Below are 12,504 nucleotides of genomic sequence, written 5' to 3'. Positions count from 1 at the left end.
AGAGTGAAATCTACTTTCAAGGACAGCTACTTGTCATTGGCTCAGAGTAAAAGTTCATGAGGGGAGGGAGGAGGAATAAAATACGTATCATCCTTTAATTCATTTACAGGCTTTATACATGCAACAGCCTATTATACATGAAACTATACCGATCCAGTTTGCTGTATTCAGCATAAATTTCTGAAGAACACTGACATGACAATATATTTCATCAAACATTAACCCTGTAATTCAGTCTAAATTGGTGCAATACTATCTGAATTAGTGTCTAATCACTCTAAAATAAATGGTATTGTTCCCTTTCACAGAATTATAATACATATCTACCTGCATCTTGCAGCTTCATGATACCAGGTAATTTTTTTCAATGTTCAAATGATTAGCAGAAATACAGAATATTAAATATTTAAAAGTAAAAAGCATGAGAAAATTAAGTCTTCAGAGCAACTTTGAAAGACACAAGTTTCAAAAAAAGGACCATTAAATGATGCCTGTTTGTAATTATTTAATTTAAATATATTTCAGTATTATCAGTGGTTATAGAACAGTTACCTGTAGCAAGTTGATGTTACTGTAAATTCATATCTTTCTATGAGACACTATTTTGCAAATTTTTTATTTCTAGTAACCTCATTCATAATGGTTCTATAAACTGATTGAGCGCTACCCCATGTGCATATGAAGAAACTGAACACAAGTCTAATATAAAGTATAATATAATTTCATGATACAGTGGCCTTAGAATTCATGACTCATTACTTAGAAGTTGAGAATTCTGCCTGCACAACTGAAAAATCAATGCAAAAACACAAAATGATCCTTTAGAAAAAGAGTTCAACACTGTAAAATTTTAAGGACTCTTCAAATAGGTCTGCAACCAGATAGCACTTGACCTGTGTCTACAATAAGAGACCCCTCCAGGAATATCTGGGAGACAGCCTCCTTCTCTTGGAATCACACTGAGTTACCCATCTTGTATTGCTGCACAGCAGTATATCATTGGTTTATATTGCTTTATAACTCATGTTATAACTTGTTTAGAATGTATAAAGGCACTTCAAATTTATAGTGTAATGTGAACATTTCATCATGTTTGTAAGATGCGCAAAAAAGCTTGAAAGTTTTGGATTCTAATGCACTCACTTATTCAGAGAATTTTAAAGATTAATATACAATTGAGAGAAGAAGTTATTTTTTGGGGATCAATGCATAAAGAGTTGGAAAAAAGTTATGGAACTTTATTCCCATACATAATAACTGCACTGAGATTATTGTATGCCCAAAGATGGAAAGATTCAGCACTACCCACAATAGAAGAGTGGTTGGTGAAGTTGATGGTACTTTCTGATTGACTGGATTCTTTGATCAGAGAAAAGATAATATTTATATTAATGGTGATTGCAAACCCCAAATCCCACTTTTTACATAAAACAAAAAATAAAAATAATTCACTCATGATGTACGGTTTTGATAATTAGACAGGGTAAATTATAGAAAGAGGAGAGTTATGTTTTGACAACCATAGAGTAAGAGATAAAGCTATAATTGTACTTATAACTGCTGTAAAATAGATTGGAAGTTATTGCTTTGTTTCCGTTTTCTTTCTTTTCTGATTTTCTTTATTTTTTCCATTCTTGCACATTTCGTTTTTCTTTTTTTTTTCTTTTTCTTACTTTGTATGAGTTTGTATTCATTTTAATCTTTCTTTTTTTAAAACAATATTTAATAAAATAAAACTAAATAATTTCCCAGCATTACTATTGCAGCAAACACGAAACATCTTGTACCCAACCTAATTACATAAGATCAGATTTGAAGAATTCAAATATCAGGTTGAACAACTATTTTATTCTGGTATAAACCAGTATCATGGACTACTATGACTAAGCATAATGTACCTGCTAATTTCAATAGTGTCCGCAATTTAATTTGGGGACATTTAACTTCTACAAGTCAAAGCCAAGTCAACAGATTACTCTCTTCTACTTACCTCCACCATATGTAGCAGCCAACATAATTGAAGAAACCCATGCAATCTCACTGTATGATGTACCAAAGAAATCCTGGATTTCTTTGAAGAAGATTGCTATTCCTTTCGGGAAAGCATATGAAAATCCAATGGAAATGAATGCTCCAAAGACCACTGCCCATCCCCATTGGCCATCTGGAGGGGTATAGGCCAAACCCGTGTCTGCTGGAGGTGGCATGGCAAGATTAAATTAATTTCCTGTAAGCACTTTTCTGGAAACCCTGAAAAACAAAGTGCACACTCATAATAAGCTAATGACACATTCTCATAATTTGCTTGTTACTTTGGCATAATGTTTTCTTCTCTCTATATGCACTGTATTTCTGAATTGCAGCAGCTCCTCTAATACACAAAACAATTGCTAGAGATACCTAGAAATCTTATTTTCAAGAAAACATTTACTCTGCAGCAGGCATCTGACTATAGGTATTGATGGATTGTTTCTGCCCTCCAGCTAGCTTCAGGTAACTTTTGGGATTCTAAAAATCATAAAAAAATAATCTCCAAGAACATGAAGTTATTTATCTCTGGGTTTTATCTGATGCTTTCAATGCAATATTGTATTTCTATTTACATCCCATATAATATCCCAAATGTAGTCATAATCACAGATTAGTTAGAACACTTGCTTCTGACACAAATCACAGGTTGTTTTTTTTCTCTTGGTGTCTTTAAGTCAGCACTGATCCCAGGTGACTCTCTGGACAAGTTCATTAAGTTTTCTTGGTATGGTTTTTCAGAAAACGTGACTTGCTATTTATTCCTCCTTAAGGCTAAGAGTAATTGGCTCCAGATCATCCAGATAGTTTTGTGCCTAAAGTTGAACTAGAACTCCCAGTCTCCTAGTTTCTAACCTGATGCCTTACTCACTAATGACTCTGATTTTTAGACCACGTGAATCCCGCTTAAAGACTGAAACTTGTCATGAGTAAGTGCCAGGGATTTAAAACATAATCAGAACTGTACGAAAAATTAACCTATAAGACTAATTTTAACATCAGGTGCCTGCATAATAACTATAAAAAGTAAGTGGCACAGAAATTATTCATCAGCAAACTAATTAATCATTAGCTTTTAAAATAAATTGAAATGTCTGGACAAAAAGGAACAAGAAGGCAAGTTATTAGCAATGGTAATAACTCCATAGGATGGCAACATTTGTAAAATATTTGTATTAAGAAATAAATGATAAGTAATAAATTGTTGTGCTGCTTCCTAATCATTAACACTGTGATGTTAACCAGGGGTGGGATTCAAATTTTTTAACAACCAATTCTGTGGGCGTGGCTTAGTTGGTGGGCATGGCTTGGTGGTCATGTTATTGGCTGGGCATGGCCAACTCAATATCACTCACATCAAAGCACGCATCTCCTCCCCTGGCCTCTCATGACTGTGGGGATGCTGCAACAGTCGTAAGTGTGAAAAATGGTCATAACTCACTTTTTTCAGTGCCATTGTAACTTTGAATGGTCACTCCACACAAGCAAAGTACCACACAAGCAAAGTACCACACAAGCAAAGTACCAGCAAAGGAGGGGGAATAAACTCCAGAGAAGGTCCTGAGGCAGGAAGTCTAGTCCTGCCAAGAATGTAATAAGGGTTAACGGAGAGGCAGTTTCTGTAAGCAACACCAGAATGTTTCCTTCCTGCCTTCCTTACAGGATTAGGCCAGTAATTTCTTCTAACAAATGGTTCTCCGAACTGCTTAGAATGTTAACAACCAGTTCTAGCGAATAGGTGCGAACTGGTAGAATCCCACCCGATGTTAACCATGCACTTGGTTAAACTGTACAATACAGAAAGCATGGGAATAATTATGACTTTTTCCAATTAACCCTTCCTCAGAAAATCTATCGATGTAACCCCTTTGACTACTGTATATGTCCTACTCTGAGCTCTTTAAGGTGGTCCAGATAATTCAGTTTAGACTATATTTTTTTCATCTCTACCAAAAAGAGTCGCTGACAATTCAATCTTCATGAGGAAGTAGCCTGAAAACAAGAACCAATTTAATAAGATCCCTCTCATCCCAATTCAATACCATCTCACACAGTCTCAAATATTACTTCTATACTGTGTCCTGAAGAATATATCCAGCTGATGACAGGCTTATAATAAGTTAAGACGTTGTCATGGTTGTCTCTGTGTCCTGAAATCTCAGTTGGTGGCAGCATGGGAAATGAAATACTTTGGGATAAATGCCTTGTGGTTTTTTAGCTCTGTCATATTGATTAATACATGAGTTTGCTGGATGATTTTCCACTGTTTCTTCATGTTGGTACCTAATTAAAAACATTCAAACATTCATTTGCCATTGAAAAGCTACATAGATTTCTTATTGATGGGGAAGATTTCTTATTGATGGGGGGGGGGGAATCCATCCCTGGCCCTCTTTTTGTATTGGACTGCATATTTATGTGGACAATTGTATGGAATGCGAAGGATGTGTGTTTGTGTTTTATTTTTATAGTTATAATGTACACTGAAGATGGCATTTAATTTTGTTTTACGAGGTGCAATGACAATAAAGTAAACTAAACCAAACAAAGTTAAGAGAGATTTATTCTATTCATTTAACTGCAGTAATGAAACTTGCTAGGTGTTTCTCCTGTAAGTCCATAATTTTCCATCTTGCCCTCTGGATGGAATGATGGAAAATATCATTTGACCTCTGATGTAACATCTTTTAGGTATTTGGACAGTGACTATTCCTGTCATCTCAATTTCTTTAATTTCTCTTCATGGGCCTTAGTTTCTAAATCTCAAATTCTCCTTTCTACTCTTCCCCAAATTTCTTTCAGTATGCCTTACCTCTGAGGATATTAGCTATCTCCTCCAGGTTTATGTAATCTGGAAATTTAATAAACATGTGTTCTACCTTATTCAGTACTAACAAAATGTTGAAGAATACGGGGCTAAACCATGTAATATCCCATTTGATACTTCCCTAAGATTTGGCAAGTATTTTTAAATAGAATTTTCAATCCAGTTATGTATCCACTTAATTATCATACTATCTAGCCCACACAAATTAGTTAAGAATTTTTTTTCATTGAATGACCCCAGTTTGCTCTACATATTTTTTTGCGCATGTCTTGTTATATCTAACCATCTTATTTAACTGGGTTATTCAAGCTTCAGCTTCAAACATTTCTAGCTTTGACTATTAAAATAGGATCCTCTATTCTATTTTTTGTCTCATAGGTAATAAACAAAAAGACTGCTTAAATAAGTGTAGGAAAAATAGCTCAAATATATAAAGAAGCAGATAAACAAATCAAAAAGTTTTTGCAAATGTTATGATAAAAAACTTTGAATTGTTTAATGGTAAAAATAATTAATATTATTTTGCATGCTCTAGGTTTAAAAATTGGACTGACTTAATGCTTTGATTCTTTCTTTTTTATAACTTATTTGAACCCAAGAGATGCAAAGAATGATCCATTCACACATGATTCTGCTCAAACACTAAGGACTGTCATGAAAAAAAAATCTGTCTCTAGATGTCTATGGAGATTCTCAGTCATGCAGATCATGGTTGTCCCAAAGGTATTTTTCAAAAAGCAACTGGACTTTCTTTCTTTTTTCTTGAAGACATTTTGCTTCTGATCTAAGAACTTAAGAAGCTTCTTCAATGAGAAGCGAAACATCTTTTAGGAAAAAACAAAGAAAGTCCTGTTGCCTTTTGAAAAACTCCTTTGGGACTCTCTCTGGATTCCTCATTGGGTAGTAACTGGAGAACACATCTTGTTTATATCTACTTGTCCTTATTTATTTATTGGATAAAAAATTGCCAACTATTACAAAAATCAGAACATGCTGTGATGATGTCATTATTCAAAGCAAACAGGGGACTTCAAACTTGACAGCTTTAAGACTTGTGGACTTCAACTCCCAGAATTCCTCCTCCAGTCATGTTAGCTCAGGAATTCTGGGAGTTGAAGTCCACAAGTCTTAAACTTGCCAAGACCCTTCCAATAAAACATCATGGTAACCACAAAGAATAAGCTAATGTCTACAATGAACTGTAATCAACATAACAAAGTACTGTACAATTAATTAGACTCAGTAATTAAACAATCTTCACACAATTACATGGGAAAACAACTGATCAATTGTAATAATAGGCAATATTTAGCCTTCAAAGCTCTTCAGAATAATTCAGTCTTTAGTGTTTTCTGGAAGGGAATCACAGGGGCACAAGTCTAACATTTATAAGGAGGCTGTTCCATAAAGAAGGACCCGAAACAAAAATGCATCCTCTCCTGGTGTAGTTTCTACACATACACAAAAGTATCTTCTAGAGCCATGGTGGCGCAGTGGTTAGAAAGCAGTATTGTAGGCTAATTCTGCTGACTGCCAACAATTCGATTCTTACTCAGTTATCCAAACTCAAGGTTGACACAGTTATCCTTCCAAAGTCAGTAAAACCAGGAGCAAGATTGTTGAGGGCAATATGCTGACTCTGTAAATTGCTTAGAGAGCTGTAAAGCACTGTGAAGTTGTATATAAATCTAAGTGCTATTGCTATTCTAGTAATTTGGAAGCCCATACTACCTTCTTCAAGGATGATCATTGATGGTTAAAGAAGACAGCTGTAAAGTTATGGGAAAGGATATAGAATGTTTATTTATTTATTAAATTTATTTGTTCTCTATCTCACCATAAGGAGATTCTTTATAGATTTTACCTATCCCCCCCCCCCCCCGCTTTTTGGGGGGGGGTACTTGTTTGATTTTCTTGAAGTACTAGATTAAAAATGATAGATTGCCTTACAGAAATATTGTACCAATTTTCCTGCTTTTTAAAATCCTGGTTAAGAGCATAGGCATCCACTTCTAATTACCATGATGGAAAAATGATGACTACACCAAAGACAAACACAAAAATCACAAGTTTTGCACCACAATGACATGATATATTTCCATCAATTGTCCTCCTGCCTCCAGTTTGGATGCTGAACTTTCACTATATTTTGAGGTCAATTTAGTTGGACGTTGGAGCTTTTTTTAATGCAACAATTCACTTCAAAGGATGTGGCTAGAAGAATGTACATTTTAGATAAATAGAATGTCTATTAGCTCAATGGTGGTGCAGTGATTAGAGTGCAGTACTGCAGGCTACTTCTGCTGACTGCCGGCTGACTGCAATTTGGCAGTTAGAATCTCACCAGGCTCAAGGTTGACTCAGCCTTCCATCCTTCCAAGGTCTTTGGAAAATGAGGGCCCAGATGTTGGGGGAAATATGCTTAACTCTGTAAACTCTGTAAACTGATTAGAGAAGGCTGTAAAGCACTGTGAAGCAGTATATAAGTGCTATTGCTATTGCTATTTGTCTAGTTTTAGGGTACTGAGGTCATGGTGCTTTCAGAGAATCTATAGAAAGTAATTCCAAATTTCTACTGGTATTATAATAGCTTATGTGAACTACCAACAACAACAAAATGCTATTAATTAACTTCAGAATCGGTTATTACTTAAGATCCAAAGCCATGTGTAAACTACTTCTGAGCCTCTAGGCAACTGCTCCTGAACAAAGGAAACTGACCAAAGATGCAAATCAAGACAAAACTTGATGCAATCCATTGGTGTTTTTGCCAAGGGCAGTTTCTATTGCATCTTTCTTCATATTCTTATCTAAACATCGGTGCAAATTTCTCCAAAGGAAAAATGACACATGAAGCTGAATTTCATTGTAAATACTCATGTTTAAAGAAGGGTTTTGCAAATATAAAAGAGAACTTATTTTCACACACAGTTACCTGCATGTCATTTATATTGTTTAAATATAAGTAACTGGATAGTAAGACACAACAGCTAGTGGCTGATCGCAACACAAAATTAATCAAAGTAGGGCCTGCATACTTCTTGGATGGGAGACCACCAGGAAAAGCCCTGTGGGGCAGAATGGGAAGTTGAAAAAAGCATCCTAGAGAAAGGCAATAATTGACTGCATCCATAGACAGTTAAAACTATTTGGCTGGTCTCCAGATTCTAGCTTTACTTTCTAAAATTGAAATCAATATAGGTCATAATACTCAAATAACAAGATTTTTTGTAATTCCATAGCTGACACTCTTTTGGAAAAACACCTACACAAAAATGCACGCAAGAGTCACAAGCTGCCTTTCTTTACAATGTGGTTTCATACCAAACAGGTTACAGTTTGAGCCAACAAATTCTACACTGATGTATAGAGGTGTGTCATCTGTTGCCTGCATTTGAAAACTAGTACACACAGGTAGATTTAAGCAGGTAAAACAAGGCAGCAGCTTATGCCTCTCAGCGATGCTGCTTCTACCATGCAGCCCAAAAGCAACGCATCTGTTCTCTTTCCCAGATTGAAATACTCTTTGCCCAAGTGGCCAAAAAAAAGAAAAGAAAAAGAAACACCAGAGCAGCATTCGCTTAAAGGCATAAACAATTGTTTATTTGTTTTTTAATCCTGCCTTTATTATTTTTATAAGCAGCTGGGGCAGCAAATATATCTAATAAATCCTATTTTCCCCCACGACAACCCTGTGAGGTGAGGTGAACTGGGCTGAGGAAAAGCGACTGGCTCACAGGCATCCAAGCCGGTTTTCATGCCTAAAGCAGGGTTAGAACTCGCTGTCCACCCCTGGTTGCTAGCCTGGTGCCTTAACCACTAGACCAAACATCCCTCAGCGTGACGGGCACATGCAACTCCGTAGCAGATGGCGCCGTCACAGAGGTTGAATCGTAGCCCTAGCCATGGTAACAGACCACGCTGACGAACGAAACATTTCCCTAGTTTTTCGGGACACACCGAATACACATTTGTAAACGCGCACTCTTGCACACCCACAGGACACGCTGGCAGATGACGCGAGTCCCGGCCCCTCCGAGCTCCACCACGAGTGTGTTAAAAAGCGGTCCGGCCGCCTGCGGAAAGGGTTTCCGCCACTTTCCCTGACTTTGAAACTGCGAAGTTTGGAAAGTTGAGCGACTTTGGCGCGCTTTTCCCTCCCCATCTCCCGCAGCTTCGGCTTGGGGCAGGCAGGCGCTCTTACCTTTTGCTTCAGACCAGGCAAAAGTCTGCCTGAGCGCGCTGGGCACACGAGGCGGCCGGAGAGGGGGGGGGGCGGAGACCCGGATAGGCGGAGTTTAGGTAATTGTAGGCGGGGACGGCAGGGAATCTCCCCCTCGGCCCCACATCTGACGCAAGAAGGGCGAGCTCCTCGAGGTCTTTCGCCTCTTTTGGGAGTAACCTTGGCCGGGTCACCTGCTGCCTTTAAATGGGTGCGCTCTGCCTCAAAGCGCTGTCCCAGGGAAACTCTGGCTGTGCTTTCGAGGACTTCACTGACGGCAAAGACTAAGCACCAGCAGGGACCCCCAGAAATTAAGGCAAAGAGCTTCTCTATGGATATTTTCAATCATCCAGGTCATGGTGATCCCACAGGTGCTTTTTCCAAAAGGCAACTGGACTTTCTTGGAGTTTTTGGTTTGTTTGAAAGCCTTTCTCTTCTCATCCAAAAAGCTTCTTCAGAGAAGAAAAACAAGAAAGTCCAATTGTTTCTTGGAAAAAAAACACCTTTGGCCTGGATGATTGAAAATCTCCATAGAGAGACTCTTCGCTTTCATTTCAGGCAGTCCCTTGCTGGTGCTTTGCCTTTGGCTTCAGTGAAGTCTTGTTGCCTGCTGTACTTTCTATACCTCTACATTCTATAAATTGAAGAGTTGTGGAGTTTAAACACTTTTCACCAGTTTGACACCCCTGCCTCAGGATTGAGAAATGCTGTAAGATTCCCTTTGAGAATCAGAAATGCCTTCTCACCTCATTTCCTGGTTGGTTCCATGGATGGAGAACTATCACAAGAGAAGAAAAATAATAAAAGCAGAAGCAATAATGACAACATCATCCAAATTTTGGAATAAAATGTAGACAGTAAACATTTAACTGGTTCTATATCATACTTTGAATCAAGGATTAAATAGCTTCTAAGTAATCTGCAGTGTTTTTGCTAAGAGTCTACAACAACTGAATTGCAGGATATTGTTTTTTGAGAAACAAAAGATAACCATGTTAGCTTTTTTACACTAAGCAGAGAGTTATGACCAATTCTGGCTTTCCATTTTAAGATGCATGAACTTCAATTTCCTGCTTTTTTTTTTTTAAAGTGATTTGGAGCCATTTGTGGACTCCTGGTGACTGCTTGAACTAGTCCCTGCAGTTTTCTTGGCAAGGTTTTTCAGAAATGGCTTTTCCTAGGGCTGAGAGAAACTAACTGGCCAGCTGGCTTTATACCTAAGGTGGGACTAAAACTCATGGTCTCAAAGTCTTAGCCTTAATCATTACCCCAAACTGATTCTTGAATACACTAAATAACTCTTGCTTTTTATCTATTTGGAAAATTGGGACAAAAAGTTAAAAGAAGTAGCCTCCACAGTCCAAACCCTGAAACCGATGTGGTTGTATCATAGTTCAGCTCAAGTTCTAAGGATAATTTTTGAGATTCGCAATAAAATAAAGGGGAACATTTAAGTGAAAAATTTGCACTACAGAAAGATAATAGTTATCATTACATATATATTTGTGTGGTAGAGAAGAATGACATTTCTAAATACCTGAACAATAGGTACCCTAGAACTAAGAATCATGGAACCTCATCTTTTGAAACTGATATTGGGTTTAATCTTTAAGACTCTGCACCCAGAAATTTATGAAATAGACAATTGGTGAACTGTCTAGAAACAGTTATAGAAATGCAAAAAGGAACATATATGTGCATAATGGAAATGGAAGAAAATGCTGAATCAGGCGGTGGATTCGAGGACAAATTCTATGATTGTCTGAAGGAGGCAAAACAAGACTTTAAGAAGGATGTCATTAAGGCAAACATTACAAAATTATTTCAGGAAGGAATTCTGAAGAAGGTAATGATATCTTTAGGATCTCACTGCATCACATGGCAAGCTTGATCTTTGGGGGTCATGCCTGTAATGTCACAATGCACACAGAAAAGAGATGGGCCTTGCATTGCAACACTGCTTTCATCAACTGGATCTTTGTTGCCTCATTCCACACGCATATGGTAGGGTGCTAAACTTAGATAAATACTGTTGTATCAACAAATGAAGCCACTCTGCAATTCCTGCATTAGGCAAGAGATTGGATTAGAAGATTTTCATTTTCCATTTACTTTCTGGTCCTTTGACTCTTAGATTTTACTGGCAAACAGTAAAACAAATCACTGTGTTCAGCTGATAGCTGTCAAACTCTTAAAAGAATTTATCATGTGAAAATTGCTCCTACCCACCCCCATATAATTGTAAGCCTCAATACAAGATGACTGAAAATGTGCTTTATAACGATAATTTTAAAACGATGATTGGGTGGCAGGAAGATCTAGTGAATTACACATCACTTAGCATAATATTTATTCCAGGCAAATTGATACAAAATACTATTGTTGTGTTTCTTTGAAGCAGATATAGCTATTATAAATGTTCAATTCATGAAAATGCGTCTGTTTGAATTATCCGCTTCTGTGTTTCCGTTTCCCCCCTACCTTTGCTCCAGTTCTAACTTGTAGATTGTAAGAATAAACAAAGACTATTGAGAAAGCTGAAGCATTGATTTCTCATTGAGCTGAGTGAGTTTTACCTTTCTTTCTAGTTAGATGAAGGGTCATATAGCAAACGTTTTTTTACGTATAAAATGATTAAGCATTTAAAAGGCTTTATAAAGAAGCATCACTAAAGATAAATCCTGTCTCATTAAGTACCAAGCATGTCAACAACTAGGTAGATAGCGGTAGAAATTATTTAGTGTTTCAAAAAGCTTTTGACAGAATCAGATTTAGCAATTAGGGTAAAAAAGGAGAGGTCCTCTTATGGATCACTGTTCTTTAAAGCTCATCAGCTTTCCATTATATTTGAAATATTCCTAGGGTAGCACAAGATACATGCATTCACAAGCCTTCACATCCAAAAATGACATTGTTCTTTATTCCTTGCAATTAGGCAGGTGTGATGGCTCAGCGGTTAAAAATGCTGACCTTGTCCGTTGGAAAGCTGACAGCCCAGGTTTGAGACCCGAGCACAGTATGACAGGATGTGTGCCCGTTACTTGCCTCAGCTCCTGCCAAAGCATGCAAATAATGTACTTACATAGGTACCACTTTCAGTAGGAAGGAAATTGCTTTCCATGCATCTCTGGAATATAGTCATGCTGGCCACATGACCACAGAAATGGTTTTCGGACATTCGAAATTGTTTTTAGCACCCTCAACCAAGAAACGGAGATTAGTACCTTGCCCTATGGTTGGACACAACAGAGGTGGTATTCAGAAGGTTGTGACCAGTTCTGGAGAACCAGTAGCGGAAATTTTGAGTAATTTGGACAACCGGCAAATACCACCTCTGACTGAAGATTTTACAGTATCCTGCCCCTACCACACCCACCAAGCCACGCCCACAGAACCGGTAGTAAAAAAAATTGAATCCCACCACTGG

At 37.4% G+C, this 12,504-nt stretch overlaps 1 protein-coding gene across 1 annotated transcript in view; it reads right to left on the bottom strand.

Annotated features, from left to right (window-relative positions):
- LOC113417990 (monocarboxylate transporter 2-like) overlaps window positions 1-9,160 on the bottom strand; it is a 32,564-nt gene extending 23,404 nt beyond the window's left edge. The window contains exons 1-2 of the mRNA XM_087954582.1: window positions 9,060-9,160; window positions 1,991-2,250 (exon numbers count right to left, since the gene is read on the bottom strand). Of these exons, the coding sequence (XP_087810708.1) occupies window positions 1,991-2,207 (217 nt within the window). The 5' untranslated portion in view covers window positions 2,208-2,250; window positions 9,060-9,160. The remainder of the gene's footprint in view (window positions 1-1,990; window positions 2,251-9,059) is intronic.
- Window positions 9,161-12,504: the final 3,344 nt, after the last annotated feature.

This window comes from Notechis scutatus, chromosome 2, assembly GCF_049901735.1.
Source record: "Notechis scutatus isolate UNSWTSFEM ecotype Mainland chromosome 2, rNotScu1.2, whole genome shotgun sequence".
NCBI lineage: Eukaryota > Metazoa > Chordata > Lepidosauria > Squamata > Elapidae > Notechis > Notechis scutatus.
The sequence above is the reverse complement of the archived record's forward strand: the minus strand, read 5'-3'. Positions and strand labels throughout refer to the sequence as shown.